This window comes from Micropterus dolomieu, linkage group LG13 (genome assembly GCF_021292245.1).
Source record: "Micropterus dolomieu isolate WLL.071019.BEF.003 ecotype Adirondacks linkage group LG13, ASM2129224v1, whole genome shotgun sequence".
Lineage (NCBI taxonomy): Eukaryota > Metazoa > Chordata > Actinopteri > Centrarchiformes > Centrarchidae > Micropterus > Micropterus dolomieu.
In genome coordinates this window covers 25,609,114-25,628,174 of record NC_060162.1, presented here as the reverse complement: position 1 = coordinate 25,628,174, position 19,061 = coordinate 25,609,114, and the positions used below count along the sequence as shown (strand labels likewise).

The 19,061-nt window shown below is 40.1% G+C and overlaps 1 protein-coding gene across 3 annotated transcripts in view; it reads right to left on the bottom strand.

Annotated features, from left to right (window-relative positions):
- Positions 1–19,061, bottom strand: part of rab27b (RAB27B, member RAS oncogene family) — a 75,079-nt gene that overhangs the window by 8,498 nt on the left and 47,520 nt on the right. For all 3 annotated transcript variants that reach the window (XM_046067441.1, XM_046067440.1, XM_046067439.1), the window contains 2 exons: positions 15,058–15,229; positions 9,365–9,453 (listed from right to left, as the gene is read on the bottom strand). In XM_046067441.1, the coding sequence (XP_045923397.1) occupies positions 9,365–9,453; positions 15,058–15,210 (242 nt within the window). In that variant the 5' untranslated portion in view covers positions 15,211–15,229. The remainder of the gene's footprint in view (positions 1–9,364; positions 9,454–15,057; positions 15,230–19,061) is intronic.

The window sequence follows — 19,061 nt, the reverse complement described above, 5'->3', positions numbered from 1 at the left end:
CCAAGCTGCTTGGCAATTTCCCCGTAGCCCTTTCCAGCCTTGTGGAGGTGTACAATTTTGTCTCTAGTGTCTTTGGACAGCTCTTTGGTCTTGGCCATGTTAGTAGTTGGATTCTTACTGATTGTATGGGGTGGACAGGTGTCTTTATGCAGCTAACGACCTCAAACAGGTGCATCTAATTTAGGATAATAAATGGAGTGGAGGTGGACATTTTGAAGGCAGACTAACAGGTCTTTGAGTCAGAATTCTAGCTGATAGACAGGTGTTCAAATACTTATTTGCAGCTGTATCATACAAATAAATAGTTAAAAAATCATACATTGTGATTTCTGGATTTTGTTTTTTAGATTATGTCTCTCACAGTGGACATGCACCTACGATGACAATTTCAGACCCTTCCATGATTTCTAAGTGGGAGAACTTGCAAAATAGCAGGGTGTTCAAATACTTATTTTCTAAATAAGCCCCAGGATGGCATCAGTGATCATTGGCCTAGATTCTGTAATTTTAAAAAAGGTTTCTCCTCCATTTTAAGATTTACTGTAACTTGAGCTCTTGTCTTACCTTCACATCTGGGGATTTGAGCAGCAGGTTGCAGAGTGGTGTGTAGCAGGCAGATGGCAGCACCGTGTCTTCTATGTAGGTTAGCTTCAAACGCAAGGAACCCAGATCATCAGACTTGGACTTGCTGCCGTTCCCTTTGGGCTGGAGGAGATACCTGTTGGACCACAGGACAACAAGACACCAGCTTACTATGCTGTAATGTGCAGGAAAACAAATACTTTTCCATGTCACAATACTAAAATAAGTTTGATATTAAAATTGCACATACAAACACAACTCAACCTACCTAATACTAAATAATACACGAGCAAAACAATCAACCAAATAATTTTCACAGCCGCTTTAAGAAAAGAGTCGGCTGACGGTCAATCTTGCCGACCTGAAACCACCTCAACACATCTGAAACCACAAATTATTACATTTTTACATATTACATTATTACTGACCCTTATTGTGCTTTTATTCCACACCTTGCCTAAATGCAGAAAGAGCAGTGCATGCACCTGGTTGGAAAATAGCTTCTGAATACAGTGCTGTGATGCTGTTAATAGATACATAAGCATCATATAGAGTCAATGAATATGAGAAATACTACATTGTAGACAGCAATAGATAAATTACATACTATATGTAAATAACAACCCCCCCACCCCCTGATAAATCAGAACACAAAACCAAAAGATACATCCCTACATCATCAGATGTGTCAAGTACATTAGCGTCCATTAGTGTATAATAAACTATTATACATAACTATTTAGGGACATATTAATGCACCTAGAGGATGTTTTACTGTAGCTACTGTTGCTCTGAAGAGTCACCAGCTCAAACTCCTTATAAAGGGAGTTACAATAAAGCTAATGCCAACCTGTAAACACTATATAAAACTCAGACAGCTGTCTTTTCTTTCCATCTGTTTATACAAGTCTGATGGACTGGTTAACTTCCACCAAAGATCAATGGATTTGTAAAACAAATCGCTTTGTTTAGGAGGATCTTGCTTTTATTAGTGCTAAATGCACATCTCCCTGAACGCCAACAGGTGGAGCAAAACGATTAAATGCAGACATGAACTGCAGTGCTTCAAAAGCTGCAAATACATACTGTGGGCTTAGGTTGCTTGATCTGTAATCATGGAACAGATCCACAGAGACGCTTCTCTGAAAGAAGTCAACAGATCACCTGTACTAATTTCATGAGGTTGAACAGTTTTTTTGTGTGCGCAAAATGGAGCGTTTCCAGCATAAACATAGGACATGAGGTACTGCCACCATGCAAAAAGCCACCCACGCACTCAGTTCACAGCCCTCATGTACTAACAGATTGCTATCTGGCATAATCCCATATCAGCTACACTGACGCAAAGCTAGGAAACACCCACACAATGGAAAACTCGCTGAACGCTGAGAAATCTAGGAAGATTTGTCAAATCACCTTGTAATTACACGCAAAACATAACAGTTCAAGGTGTCCTGAAGGATAAGAAAGATGGAGATCATAAACACAGAGACTCCAATAAAAAAAGCTCCACCTCCCAAGTGTAAAAAACTGAACTAGTTAAGAGGAAGGTGACCGGGCCATGAGGTCAGAGTGACAGTGTCTGTCTGACTTTGTTTTTTTTTTTTTTTTTAATAAATTGGAAGCAATCGAATGCATTTATTAAAAAACAAACACATCAGACTTGCCATCAGACAAGAAAGTCCTGGACTTATTTTCATCACAGTCCAGTAACCAAAGAAACTAGCTACCCTTGTTTGAACTAAGAAATTGTAAAAAAACAAAACAACAACACATAAAATCCTATCTCTGACGGTTAACAAACACAAGCCAGGAGTGGTATATGTATGCTGCGCAGGTCTTCTAGTCTTCCATTATCTTCCCTGAAAATCTAAAATGGGCCCATTCATTTTCAGCCATGGCAGTACATGAAAGCCTTTAGGGCAAAACGATGCATGTGAAAATATTTGACTGCATGTAGCTGAAGTACATTTGACAAAAAAAAATAAAAATCAAGTGAGGCTGACTGGCAGTTTTACCAAGGTGTTTGAAAAGAAGTATACATAAAAACAAACAACAAAACATTACTTCTGCGCAATCCATTTTTAAACATCTGTTAGCTCAATGGAAATATGTTATAAAGCAGATAATAGGGATATAATGCAATGTTACTATGTGTATCTGTTTATTTCACAAACATCTTCATCTTGGACCATCTTCATCACTGTATTTGTATTTACAAAGGACGTAATGTGGTACACCTCAGAAGCTGTTACAAACTGTCCACATTAATTTTCTGTGTAAAATTTTTATCTTATATTTACACATTTAGCTGCTCACAATATATACAAAATGTTATATTTTTACCATGTATATTTATTTAAAAAATAAAAGCATGACTTGTATTGTATTTGTACCATTAAAATAAATGTTTCAATAAAATATTTAAATTTAGGTAGCTCACTGAATCTCATGGATATGACCCAAGATCTGGAGTTATAAGGAAAGGCTTTTTTCTGGTGATTTTTCATTGTTTATCCTCAGTGGAAATTGGAGCTCCACCACTGCCACAACCACCACCACAGTAAAGAGTGAATTCAGCAGATTGTAGCAGTGTGTCTATGTCTGTGTAATGTCGACTTGACGGAGTTATGACTCTGAGAAAGAACGGCCGTGAAGTCTGCAGCTAATAGTGTAAATCCAGTGAGACAGAAGAAAATATGGATCCTGTATGTATGGGTGCATTATGTTTACATTCCTAGCAGACGGTAAATGTTAGAAATGAAAAGACATTTTCTTTTGTGTAGTCCTTACCAGGCTTTGTGGATGTGGTCACTTTGCAGGATCTTGACGGGGACCCGCGTCTCCCCCAGAAACACATCCTGCGCTAGATTCTCATTGTTCCACAAATCAACTCTGCAAAAGGTAGAGGATGGGAACTGAAACAAGTATTTCATCTATGAATATATATCATTAAACTACATGTATACGTCAAGTAAGACAGGCTATTTGTTGCTGTGTGTGTGTGTTCAGCACAAACACATAACCATCCAACTGCAATATGGCAAAACGGACCAGACTGAGTGGTGCTTACCTGATTGGTGCACAAAAGCCAATACAATACCAGTGCAAAGACACCACCTCAAATCCAAACCTCAAAACCATGCAGGAGTGTTTACCTTTGAATCTGTCTAGTCTTACCCACTGAGCTATGAGTCCACTGTGACGGAAGCCCCACATATCCTTAACCAGAAACCAAGGCTCTCAATGAGTAGTCAGAACACACCAGATCTAAAATCACTTTTTTGTCCTGAAGTTGTTTAAGAAATTTTTTTTTCTTCTGTCAAGATTATAGAGGAAGAAATATGAGAGACAGAGAGTCACAGAAATGCACAGATGAGAGAAAATAACTTACTTGATCTCAAGTTTTTCAATGTCCTCCTCCTCCACGTGGAAATGAGACTTTTTAGAGTAGCTGCTGGACCGTGTGACCTGAAGATGAACATGTCATGGCTCATTTACTGGCTTACCCATACAAATAGCGCCCTTTTTTTAGCCCCTGTGGCTAGACAGCAAAATGTGCAGTTGTAAATGTTACCTCGAAGAAGAAGGTCTCTTCAAAATGTGGGTTGCTGGTTTTCTTCTTTACCTTTGTTTTCTTTTGGTCGGACCTGAAGAGAGACATAACAGCAACTCTGATACTCACTTTAAAAAAAACAAACAAAAAAACCGCCTCCCTACTATTTCCATGATAGCTTGGAGTTACCATCCGTTTTTTAAAGTTTTTATTTCTCTGCAAGTTTACATAAATTTTTAAAAATCTACAATGAGGAATGTGTAATAAATTAGGTATTTTAGTTTTAATCTAGTGACGTAAACAAAGCTGTTATGGCCTTCTCAAGACTGGATCACTGCAAATCATCATGCTCGCCTTAGCCTCAATTTCCTTTAGCAATTTTGGTGCAAAATGGATCACAGATATCACTCTGATATTAGCTGCCCTCTATTGGCTTAGGCTGTTTTAGAATTGATTGAACATTTCATTGTGAAACCTGCAACTGATTTTTTTGACACTCGGAGGCAGCCGAAAAACAAATCTGATATCTTTAAAGTTGACATTAATAGCTGACAGACAGGTCATGCAGGATAACAATACCAGTTGTTAGTGCTGAACAATTAATAAATAATAATAATAATTTAATAAAAAAATTTCAAAATCTCAATATAACCTACTGCAATTTTCAAATACTGTCATGCTGCAGAGATGTCCTGGCCTACACATCATATTCTAGAGACTTAAGAAAAGGTCTTTGTTTGGTACAGATTCTTGGAAATATGACAAGAATAATTTTAATATGTTTCTCAATGAAACTGAGAATATTGATATAAAAATACACATTCTCCCGAGCATTCAGCCCTACCAGTTCTGCTCTTTTTCTTTTAACTTTCAGTTTGGAAAAACTGCACAATGTTTATTTAAGGAAATTGGTAGGGGTCTCCATATATGTAGTATTTTTAATAAAAAAAACAAACAAGTTAAAAAGGAGAAAGCTGCTTCTATACTTAAAGCATGCAAGAACAAGACAACCACCCTGTGTGTAGGTTGTTTACCTAGCCGTCTTTGGTATGTGTTGCATTCACAAAGTTACCTGGCAGGTCCAACGAGAGACACGGTGGCATACGGGTCACAGTTCTGCCCGCTGATCAGCGGCAGTCCCTGGCACTCTATTATCCTAGAGGAGGTCACAAAGACACAAGGAGGGAGAGACACTGTTTAGGGACACAACATGGACATGGTGTTTTAATTAATACTGTGTTCATTTACATTTTATCTTCACTCGATTTATTTACATAGTCATAGATAAGCAGCAATCCACCACAGTCATCTTGGAATAAAACTTTCAATCAATTATGAATCGACAGACTTGAAAGTGGCCCAAGACCTTGTGAGGGATTAGCTTTCCACATTGTCTTAAGAGCATAAATAGTAAATAATTTCTTGTTGGTTCAACAGATGCCTGAGAGGAAATGCCATTGGTATTAACCCTCTATGGGCTTTTATCACAGGACATAAAAAAAACAAGTTAAAGCTAACAAATGTTTTGAGGTTTTATCATCATCATACATTATACAGTATAATGTGAGTATTGCTAATTATTGGGCCCTCCTTTCTTGCTGCAGCATTGATTCATGTATCATAGTGTTGTGTGTTGTTGCAAAAACAAATTTGGTCATGATGCCTGGATGCAACATTGGTTACAGAAGGCTAACATGTTGCTACACTGCTCAAAAAAAATAAAGGGAACACTTAAACAACACAACGTAACTCCAAGTCAATCACACTCCTGTGAAATCAAACTGTCCACTTAGGAAGCAACACTGATTGACAATCAATTTCACATGCTGTTGTGCAAATGGAATAGACAGCAGGTGGAAATTATAGGCAATTAGCAAGACACCCCCAATAAAGGAGTGGTTCTGCAGGTGGTGACCACAGACCACTTCTCAGTTCCTATGCTTCCTGGCTGATGTTTTGGTCACTTTTGAATGCTGGCGGTGCTTTCACTCTAGTGGTAGCATGACACGGAGTCTACAACCCACACAAGTGGCTCAGGTAGTGCAGCTCATTCAGGATGGCACATCAATGCGAGCTGTGTCTGTCAGCGTAGTGTCCAGAGCATGGAGGCGCTACCAGGAGACAGGCCAGTACATCAGGAGACGTGGAGGAGGCCGTAGGAGGGCAACAACCCAGCAGCAGGACCGCTACCTCCGCCTTTGTGCAAGGAGGAGCAGGAGGAGCACTGCCAGAGCCCTGCAAAATGACCTCCAGCAGGCCACAAATGTGCATGTGTCTGCTCAAACGGTCAGAAACAGACTCCATGAGGGTGGTATGAGGGTCCACGTCCACAGGTGGGGGTTGTGCTTACAGCCCAACACCGTGCAGGACGTTTGTCATTTGCCAGAGAACACCAAGATTGGCAAATTCGCCCCTGGCGCCCTGTGCTCTCCACAGATGAAAGCAGGTTCACACTGAGCACATGTGACAGACGTGACAGAGTCTGGAGACGCCGTGGAGAACGTTCTGCTGCCTGCAACATCCTCCAGCATGACCGGTTTGGCGGTGGGTCAGTGATGGTGTGGGGTGGCATTTCTGTGGGGGGCCGCACAGCCCTCCATGTGCTCGCCAGAGGTAGCCTGACTGCCATTAGGTACCGAGAGGAGATCCTCAGACCCCTTGTGAGACCATATGCTGGTGCGGTTGGCCCTGGGTTCCTCCTAATGCAAGAAACCTCATGTGGCTGGAGTGTGTCAGTAGTTCCTGCAAGAGGAAGGCATTGATGCTGTCCAGGAGTTGGCGGATGCTTTAGTCCAGGTCTGGGAGGAGATCCCTCAGGAGACCATCCGCCACCTCATCAGGAGCATGCCCAGGCGTTGTAGGGAGGTCATACAGGCACGTGGAGGCCACACTCACTACTGAGCCTCATTTTGACTAGTTTTAAGGACATTACATCAAAACTGGATCGGCCTGTAGTGTGGTTTTCCACTTTGATTTTGAGTGTGACTCCAAATCAGACCTCCATGGGTTGATAAATTTGATTTCCCATGATAGTTTTTGTGTGACTTTGTTGTCAGCACATTCAACTATGTAAAGACAGGAGTATTTAATGAGATTATTTCATTCATTCAGATCTAGAATGTGTTATTTTAGTGTTCCCTTTATTTTTTTGAGCAGAGTATCATCCGACTGCAGTTTCGCAAGAGTTGTTTCCAGCAGGCTACTATTTCCAGAGAAAAGCTCTAAAAAAACCCACTGCATGCTACCTGCTCAGCACCACCCAGCAGACAGACACAGTTAAGACACCAGAGGCTAACACAGTGGAGCATTAATCATCTGAAGATGTAGATATTTTTCTCAGAAGTTAGTGGTGACACCAAAACAGAGCTAAAAGGAGGGAACATTGGACTCATAGACACAGCATTCAGAAACACAACAAAATGAATAACAATGTTGCTCTGTGTTTGCAGGATTTGTACATTGGCAACTGTTGTCATAACAAGTTTGCCACATAAACAAAAAATCTGTATTGTGTTTATAGCTTGTTTCCACTGCCCCGAAGTGTAATCTGTTACTGTATGTTTAAAAGACCTTCCTAAGTTTTACAGACAGAGAAACTATGACTATGGTTCTATGCAGAACAGTGTCTGCTTATTATACCTGCTTTTTGTATGACTGATAAAACTGAATTCTCTCACAGAGAGAATAATGCTTAGCTGTGACTGGCTACAAAGGGTACATGTTGTGTGCTGCCATTTGAATGCACAACAGTTAGTAATGGGAGTTCCCCAGTTAATTTGTGTTTTCTGTGGCATGCTGGGCTTCTGGGTGTGATAGCAGCGAGGAACATAATTCTGTGTAAACATTACTGATGAAGCTTGATGAGCAAATATGTAACATGCAAACAATCAGGATAAAGCATCAGCTATCAAAGGTGTATCTAGAGCAAACAGTGTGACAAACTGATCACACAGGTGGAATGATGACTGGGTGCTCGACTAAATCACAAAGATCAGTTTGTGAAAATAGAAATTGTTCCGTGACGCTGAGCTGAAAAAAATGAAGTTAAAATGATGTAACAAACACTGACTCATCCTGCAGTGAGTCACCAGATCGAGGCAAGGTCCATTTAAAGACCACACAAACACTGACACATACAGTACTGACATGACTGACACATACTCTGTATACAGGCAAGAAGGCACATAGACACACATACACACACACAATCAGAGATACTGTTCTGTTGTTTCTCCCTCGAACCATCCAGTGTAATGATACCTGCTCAATTTCAGCAATGAGCTTTATCACATTAAAGTCTTTAAGAATGAAGTGAAAGGCATCTTCTACTTAGTTTCAAGCTAAATCCAACAAGTCAAGACGCTTTACAGCACAAGCAAGACACAATGTGGGACGAGTCAGGAGTGTTGGATTTCCACCTCATGGACGGCGGTGATATCATCATCATCTTCCCATTCCTGGACCCTTCCACCGGCAACCATACCGAGGAACATCTGCACTTCGTCAATTGCCGTGGTTTTGTGGTCTTGCATTTATTAAAATATTGGTTGAGAGAATAAAATAATTGCGGTCGCTTGGCTACATAAAAATGGCAGGTTTGTGCAGGATGTCCCTCAGGTGACGAGTCTAGTGACCACTCCCTCTGACCAGTCAGTGGTGTGCAGTATTTTAACTCCAGCAAACTGAGGCTTTTTGAAGACCCTTTTCTTTCTCTCTCTTGCCCGTCATTCACCGGTCTTGTGCAGAGTTTTGCATGTATTCCGTGCTGCCGACAACTTCACGCAAGCCGCAGTTCCTTGTGTCTATTTCAAGTAGCTGGCTATTGAAAAACCATAAAATTTTCTTTGTGTGGCTTATCAACAGTGATAAATTATCTGAAATCCCGTGAGATGCGGACACCTCGGCACAACACCAGTGAAGCCGGGGCTTTGTCTCTTCAGCAAGTGTTCCTCTTCTGCAACACGCTACGCCTACATATGCGCACTGACAACCCAGGGTTAGGGTTTAGCACTTTAAAAACATTTATTTTAACATTTAACATTTTATTCTTTTTACATGTTTATTTACAGCATTAAATGTTGAAATTTATATTGTAATAGGCTGTATATTAACTTATTGGGAGACAACTGGTAGTTCTATTTAAAATCAGACAAAATCTTGGACAACATCTAGTGGTCATTAGGAGAGGATTTTAGCAAGTTAGTCTGACTGGGAGAAGCAGCGCACCTCTCCTGTCCAGCTGTGTCCCACAACTGAAGGTGAACCTTGAAGGTTTTCCCTGCGGTCGTGCCATTGGGGTTGGATGCGGTGTACACCTGAGGAGGAAGAAACACTAGTTTAGTTTTTATCCATCAGATACAATAAACACATCTGTGTTGATGACTCCTCAATGGAGGAAGACCCATTTTAGACTTAAAACCAGCAAAAAATTATTAAATCCTATTAACTCTTTGCACAAAAACCTATACCTTGTACAATCAAAGAGGAAAAGGTCTGAAGAATGCACATTGTGAAACAAGTTGTATGACCAGGCAAGGGCGAAGACCCGTGTTAACATCGGCGAGGTGTTTCAATGCTCGACAGTTCAGCAATGTTAGCATTGCTGTTTCACACAAACGATAGGTCAGTACTGTCTTATCCGTTTGCTAAGGTTTGTGATAGCTGATACCAACTGGTTAGCTTTGTTAGCTTTGTTAGCTTTGCCGCAGCATTACTGGCTAAGAGTAGACTCGTCAGTCACTGTGCTTTTGTAAAAACAATTTCAAATAACTCTCGCTAGTTTTTTACTGATGATGTTTGTTTAATGTTCGTTACTGTTGAAGTTACTAGCGGTAATCCTACCACAACATACAATATATTTCATGGCTTAGACTTTGGCTAAGAAAAGTATTTTGCTTCAATACATACTATATTTAAATATTGACAGGCTTGTTGTCACACTTTCTACAGTCCTGCAAAAAACATGCCACCTTATTAAGGCTAACTTGCCCTGACCAGCAGACATGCTAGTCTAGTCTGTCCTACCTGCTGGGTGACTAATGCTAAAAAATCCAGCTGTCTGCAGATATCAGGCTGTTGAAACACAAACAGCAAAAGCAGATGAATAAGCCCTAAAAGCAAAGACACTTTCCTGGTAAATTGTAATTGTAAGGTGAATGGTGTAATTCAACTCTTTCCCTGGCGACGAAGATTGTTCGTGTCAGTTTCCACAGTTGTAAAATCCTTCTACATAGTATTAAACAGCTGTGTAGCATTTTAGCGTCTTCTAAGACTTAAAAGTCAAGGATGTGTTACTGACATTGACCAGGATCATATTACATCATCTCTGTATATGTACATACTTAGCCAATAAAGCTGATTGTTATTCTGATCTCACTTGTATCTTAAGTGACACACCACCACCACGGCTCCTTGTGTTTTTTAACACAATGCTGTTTTCAGACGGAATGCCCGTATGTCCATTTCTCACCTCTCCACTGCTTTACTGTAATATCTCAGCATGGTCTAACCAACAGACTAACAGTGATCCTGTCTCTGTTATGATGAACTCTTGTGTGCTGCAGCTGCTTGGGTCTCAGGTGTCATTCACACCTCTTACTCTCCCAGATGAGACACTTTCTCTGACACTGGTTTCAGGCGTAGTTCACACCAATCATAGTCATATAGCAGGTAGTTTGAATTCTAGCATGGTTTCAAGGTGATAACTGAGTTTCACGTCAGGTGCCAAATTATGACACTTGAACATCTGACAGTACCGGTCGTCTCTAGCGAGACCTGTGGTGCAGTTTGTTATTGGATTGGATTTCTGGATTGTGTCATAAATGCCACTAAATATGCCCTTAAATAATATGATTCAACAAAAATCTGTCAATTTTTCACTCACTGTACTGCAACTGTAACACTGAAACCCGCTTCAAATGAGTCTAAAAACAAATTAGTTTACAGTTTACATGAGCAGTATGCTGGAGAATGTAATGCTAAAGCTGAGTGGAGCACTTTCCCAAATGCAGCCCTCAGCAATCTTATTTCCAGCGCAGATGGGATGGGAGATGAGATGTGCCCACAGATAGCAGGGCCCTTGTAGAAGCACAGTAGGTGTTTGCAGAAAATGTTTTTAGGAACTGATTATTCCTTTGGTATCAGAATTTTGGAACTAGTTTTCGATGCCAGCCTCATAGAGAGAGAGAGAGATTACTGTGCGCCCATGCAAGTTGTGAAAAGTGCCCACTGTGGCCACAAGTGGTAATTACAACACAATGGTGTGTGGTATATCATTGGCTAATAATTAGCTACAGCTGCATGATTTGGAGAAAAAGTCATATTGCGATTGATTTAATGATTTGCTGTAGCACATCAAACTTTTTATAACGTCCCGGCCCATCCAGGCTGATTGGTCAGTTGACGAGAAGTGACTGACATCGGCTTTATAGATTTATGAAAAGTTGAAAAACAAAAGGCAGCAACACAGCTAACGTTAACTGACCAGCGATCCAAAGCCAAACTTTTTTTATCTTATCCCTCTCTTCTTCTGTCTTACCGCTTTAGCTGCCGACGACACGTAACATTACTGTAACTGTCTCTGTCTCAATTTACCACCATTGATGAACCCCACGAAGGATATTATAGCGTTTAAAAGCAGTAGCAGAGTTTTGCATGCAATTCTTCGCAGGCATGCAAAACTCGGCATAACACCGGTGTGTCTGACGATCTATGCTGCCTTGTCGAAAAATTCTATCTATCTAGTCTGATGACTAATATCCCCTATCAAATAATGCTCCCATTACAGAATCATTTTATATTGCACCACTACTCACTCCATGTGTACTGTACAGAGATGGGGAGCATGTTGAAATACTATATTATGACATCTTTATTTAAGATATCAGGGGTAGCGTATTCTGATAGACTAATAATGATTTTTGATGTTACTGATGATCAGCCACTTTCTCGATGGCATTCCCAACAGCAAGGTTGCAGCAGAACAGCTATGTAGCACATCTCGATAGGTAGCATAAATCGACACCGGCCCACCGGCGAGTCCGGATATATTTTGAACCATTAGCGGCAGGGCGGAGAGGGGAGGGGTTTGGTAGGTTGTTGTCTTTAACGTTACTCGCTCACTGCCCATAAATTACTTTTTGTGGTTCGAACTTATCTGTTTTAGGGGCGCATGCAAGAGCCCGGTGTGGGCGGAGATAATGAGCAGACCGCAGTGCAAACTGAGAGGAGAGTCTCACACAAATAGCACACTTTCTGCTTAAATCACACACTTTTTGCTGTTATAAAATCGCACATGACAACATCGCGATTGCAATTTAAAATTAAATCGGGCAGCCCTAATAGTAGCGTAAGCAAAGAGAAGTCAATGAAGTCGGGTGAATTGACTCAGTAATGTGAGTTACACAACAGTTATCGATTTAAATGTTGCTAACATTAGCGACAATAAGCTATAGGTATTTATGCTGGTAAAACCCAACAGAACAAACTAAGCATGGTCGTTTTCACAGTTTTTTCACGCGTGAGACTTGACTTCACCACATCTTACCAAAACTATCCAATAAATGACCCAAATGGGAGTCATGTGACTTTTGTCTACAAATTCTAGTTCAGTGGTTCAAACAATAAACGTAAAAGTAGTCTACATTCAGTGTTCAGGTTCCATAGAGACCCTGACGAGGAGCTACTGACAGCACTGAACTACAGCTGTGATCACACATGTCTGCTCCTGTTTGACTCTTTGAAATAGGGGTGTGATCTCACACACGGAGGAGGCGAGGAACAATAATGAATGCTATGAGTCACCCGGAGCTCTGGGATTAAAGCAGCATCGTCTGTATTTCCGACATGCGAAGGCAGAACGGCCAAACCGCTGACCAAACCAAGCCTCTGATTCAGATAACTGCATCTTACACTTGGATATCTGGGTGCATTTATCCTGATGAGATTCTAGCAACAGTGTAGTAAATGTTTTCAGGTCTTAGTGACAGTTTGAAGTGCTACTCCACCCAAAATCAATTTTTTCATAATAAACTCCTCTTTAGACTCACAAATAGAAAGGTAGCTGTAAAACATTTGTTGAGAACTACAGCAGCGGTAGGCTTGGATTTATCATTCTACATCATTCTAATATTGGCAAGTTATTACACTGGAAAAATAACATCCACCAAAGCCTCTTAAAGGAATAATTTGACACTGCTTTCTTACTGAGAGTGAGATGAGATACCATCATTATGGAGCTATAGTCAGCAAACAGCTAGCTTAGCACAAAGCCTGGAAACAGGGGCAAATAGCTAGCCTGGCTTTGCATAAAATGAAAAATCCACATACGAGCGACTCTAAAGCTCACTATTTAACGTGCCATATCTCGTTTGTTTAATCCATGCTCAAACAGAAATGTTAAACAATGAGACTTTAGGATTTCACAGGGAGTTAAATGTTTTAACTATTTCTTGCCACTTATGCTGACAGGCACTCTTGCCTTAAGTCACGTTCATATTTCAGTGGTCATGCACATCAGCTTTTCAGAAAATCAGCTGTTTCATCACATTTAGTCCCTGGATGAGGACATCCCGGCTACTATACCTTGACTAATTAAGTCTGTATGATGCTGTCAGTGTAACCTTCATCAAGTAGTTGTTGTGCATTTACAAAACATAACCATAACAGTAGCAGGTAAGAAAATGGTCATGTGAATTATTTATGTCCTACACATTGATTTATTTGTGGCGGCCTGCAATATTATCAACGCTGACCGCCACATATAGATTAAAATTGGTAAGAATCGTATTTGATCACAGAGCTGAGCGAAGCGCATATATTCTCTCAACAACAACAACAACAATAAAATGTTAGGGAAGTTACTTATTATATTTTCTATTCTTTGATTTAGGGTTTTTGGAAAAACATAATAAAAAATAAATTTGTTGACTTTTGTTGCTGTTTCATCACTATTTATAGCTATACAATGGGTTTATGGTTAAATAATTTATTAGAGCACAACATTGTTTACAAGTGTGCTTTGAACCCTGTTGGGGGATCTGGGGGCATGCCACCTCGGAAGAAAAACTTTAACATTTAGAAAGTTTTTCTTCCGAGGTGGCATGCCCCCAGATCCCCCAACAGGGTTCAAAGCCCACCCACCATAGTCTCTTAAGATCCTGTGGGAAACACTGGTAGAGTGTTTGACTCATATGGGTCATTATCAAAGGCCAATGACAAACAAACTACTTTGACGTTTAGTTTGGACGACTTGTTGGTTTCAGTACTTAAAAAGATTTGGTGATAGAAGATTTCTCCACTGATTTAGCACACCGCAGACTCACAATGACAGTTAAAAAAAAAAATTTATTTCACACATTCTTCTTTATTGTCAAAACCTGGCACCTACTATACCCACAATGCAACTCTACCACCGACAGTTTAGTTGGAGGCTAGCTTAAAGCAGCAATAGCTTGAAGCAAAGATGAGGAGTTGGCTACAGTGGTCAGGTAATGTTTCATCTTTAACCCCAACCAACAGAGCATATTAACATACTTTACAGAGCTCACTTTAAGCACTGAAACCATCTTTTCACACATAACTGATCCTGGTTTGAGCCAGGTTTGACGTCCCTGTACAAGTTAAAATAATGATCGTGGCTCAGCTCAGCAGTGGGAGCTCAGTGAGAAAAGCAGCAGAAAGCAGTGTTTGTTCTTTGATAAGTACAGCCAAAGAAAATGCCTAGGCAAATGTCACACTAACTATGGTAACCAAGTCTGCATCACCTGTGCGTGGAAGTCTGCGTATCAGAAAACAGATGTCTAGTTGAGATGAAGCTTAAGATTCAAAAACTAGAAAGACCAAAAGAAATATCTTAAACCAGAGACTTTCATTCATTTCCCTGCTTTTTTCCCCCCAAAATATAAGAGATCAGAACTCACTACTCTCTTTTCCCTGAAGTCGATGCCAACTGTGGTGATGAACTTGGGGTTGAACTTGTTGTCTGTGTATCGGTACAGGAAGGTGGTCTTCCCCACGCCGGAGTCCCCCAGGGCAAGGAGCTTTATAAGGTAGTCATAATCCCCATCAGTCATAGTGATGACCACAATAAACCTGTGGACAACAAACAGATGTATTTTAGCATACGGACACACATTCAAAAAAGAGAACAATTCATAGCTCAAGTTTCCATAGACATGGTGGGTGTGTGAGTGGGTGAGCAGTAAAATGTGACATGAACAAAACAGAAGAAAAGACGATGAAAAAGCCAATGAAAAGAAAACATACTACATGATGTGTGTGTTTCTGCTGTTGAACTACTGCTGAATTATGGGAGTGTGGTCAGAGGGTCGTCCAGATTAGAACACGAGTTTCTGGGAAAATATATTTATGTGTGTGTGTGTGTGTGTGTGTGTGTGTGTGTGTGTGTGTGTGTGTGTGTGTGTGCGCGTGTGTGCGCGTGTGTGCGCGCATGTGTGTGTGTGTGTGTGCGCGCTATATACTATTTTATGCTACTTTACACCTCTACCGACTTCATTTCAGAAGAGAATGATCTTTTTACTGCACTATTATTTGACAGATACACTTTGCCGTTTATGATTTTTATCCATATCTGAGCAGCAACAACTGATCAGTAATTGTCCTCAAAAGGTATCCTGTGGCGTTTCTGATCACCAGTGGTGCTGGAGGAATGTTTGTGCAGAGAAAGTGCATTATCAGTGGCGTCCATTTATTTTGGCAAAGTAAGGCGGTCTCCACGAAAAATTCCTGACTGTTCATGTCTCCAACGAGTTGTAAACTGGGATCTGTTTGCGTCATGGCTAAATGTGGTATATTTAGAGAGAGGATCATAAGACTCTAATTCACTCAGCTGAGAAGAAGCATGTATAACACTGTGCTTTATTACAGTGAGTATGGTGATTAACCAGGAGATCGAATTGCCCCACAATAACCTCTGTAACTCAGACAGTACGCTGAGAATCAGGGTAATGCTATTCACCAACCAGACTGAAGCAAAGAAAGTACTACATTTAACAAGCGCTCAGTCCTTATTACATCTCACTATTCCCAATTAGGTTTGTATACATGTATGTATACATTTATTTCCCGTCATATAGAACAGAAAGATTGATGTGCATGCTAGTGCAACTATAGTGTGCACAAATACAACATTATATTCAATAATTTTTGCAGACACATTTGACTTTTATGCCCTACATTCAGACTCACATCAACATTGATGAATTGAATTTCAGCCTTGGAACATAGCTTCACTCAACAGTATGTTTCCCACCAAGGGGAGCACTTTTAAAAAAAACAGAACATGAGTGATATTATAGTTTATATGATATAGCTCCCTTTAACAAACACCAGTCTACCATCACAGGTTAATCCTCACCAGCTTGGCAGGAGAGTCTATGGAATTGAGCCATGACTACTCGACTACAGCAGGACAGAGACAACAACAAGAGAGACGGGACCCAGACATTACACTTTAAACATTGGGAAAACGAGATTAAAATTGATCACTGGTGGATATTAAACCGATATTGCAATGGTTGCTGAAGTGATAAATTTAATATTTTTTTTGTTAATATTACTAATGGTTTAAACTTTTAATAGCAAGTGCTGGTACAGATATTAATTTCTCTTAGAATATGGATTGTAAACCCCTGGAACATTTCACTTAAACAACATCAAAAAATGTAATGAATGAATAAATAATATATTTTATTGAGTTACAGAGGCAAGTGGAAGAGAGGCTTGCCCTGAGGTGACATCAGGATTTCAGCATGGATTGTAGAGATTAATCATAACATGTCATGATAAAGGGAAAATGTGCTGACATCCTAATTATTAGCATGTTCCACTAACACATAAAAACAAAATATATTTTACATTTCTTCTGTACACATTCCACTACCACTGCTAATGTTTGCATGGTTACATGCAAACATTTTAATATCCATTCATTCTTTAATTTAGCTTAAATTACAGCTGAGGCTAATAAAATCCATATTAGATTGGTGATATTAGAGCTAGTTTGACAGTGTAGAGCTGAGCCTGACAAGCTGAATATACAGTAAGATGTCCTAAAAATTGCCACTGTACAGAGGGAAGCCCTCTTTGATTTCAATACCAACATGGCCTCTCCTCCGGCACCACTATCTGAAAACATGTTTCAGTTTTGTTTTCTGGTATGTAATGAGCAGTAGCAGCCACACATTTGCAGTATTTTCAGCTCTTCTCTTATCTGGTCTTTTAATTTAGTCTGGAAAAAACTCCTTATAACTCCTCTACTAACTTCTCTTATTTGAGGAGACACTGGCCACATGACAGTAAACTGAATGATTTTCCTTTCTTCTCTTGCTTTCACACATTTAGCATCTGTCAGTCCTGAGACTGATGAAGCCCTCTGGGGATAGGGGTGAGACAAGGGGGAGAAGGTCGAGCTTATTGATCTGACATCATTGGTGGAAAACCAGGAATGTCTGTAGTGCGATACCCTGACTCCCTGAGGGTACAGTATAGTTAACAGCAGCTCAGTCAGCTGACAGCAGAGAACAGCACGACCCACAGTCGCCGTGACAACAAACAGAAGAGAACAAAATACAGTAGAATAAAGAAAGGATTTATTTTAAAACGTGTTTTCACTTTCATAGTAGTGGTGGTGGAGGGATTATTTAAAAAGGCGGTTTGATTCTGAATTGATAAAATAGATTCTTATTCATTAATAATATTTCATAGGAAAGATAATGTATTCAACATCTCCCCTGTCACATCCGGCTGCCAATTCCTCTGTGTCTGAAGTTATGATACTAACCTATACATTTTCTTCATCCAGTAATTAGTGTAGACGGTTGTAAGGGTAAATCGTATCTGTACTGGCTCCACCACAGCATTTTAGCGATCGCTATAAAGGTATAATGTATTATGTTCACTATAATCTGTGAGCTATTCCTACTCCAGCTACACCCCTCTGAACAAACATGGAAAAGCCCCCATCTCTGCCTTGTTTATGCTGCTAATCACTCCGTGGGTGTAAAGAAGATGAGATCCAGCTCTATGAAAGACATAATGGATATACATGGAAAACACCTGACTAATAAGAACGTCTTTCATTTCAGGAAGATGTGCACAGGCTGTTTGAGCTCAAGCACAAGCTTTTGGATACTATTGAACTGCCTTTTACTTTTGGATTTACCTTAAAGGTCAAGTGTGTAATATTTCTGAGGATTTATTGACAGAAATGCAATATAAGATCCATAACTATGTTTTCGGTGGTGTATAAAAACCTTATACCTTAGAATGAGACATTTCTATCTACATAACCGCGGGTCCCCTTTCTATGGACATCATGTTTCTACAGTAGCCGAAAACAGAAACAGCGCAACAGAGCGCATTTCGTCAGCACGGTGTTCTTCTTCTGCTTGTATAATTCTGGTAGTATAGACATCGGTAGACGCTTGTCACTACATTGAATGTGTACAAAGAAGAAGAAGAGGACATAATAATAATAATAATAATAATAATAATAATACACAGTCTCTGATGGTCTTCTGGTTTATTAGAAGTAAGAAGAGAAGTGAAATTTGAACAAATGAAGGACTACACCTATTATTTAGCACGAGCCGGCAGCCTGTGGATCTTCGTCGTCAAAGAAGCAATAACACGATGAAGCCAGACATGTCGGGACAGATACAGACAGATGACAGCAGAAATAAAGGATATAATTGATGTGGATTTTCTCAGATGGAAGGAGCTGATGCAGGACAAATATTTTCAAAGTGGCGCTGAAGTTGTTTGTTTTCTGCTGGACAGGTTAGTCCAATGTTAGCTATGCAAATGAAAGCTGTTGTTCGATAGCTTCAGCTAATGTTAGAAGCTGGCCATAATCATCAAGAGAAGTGATGCATTTCCCCTGTCAGTGGTGTGAAATATATAC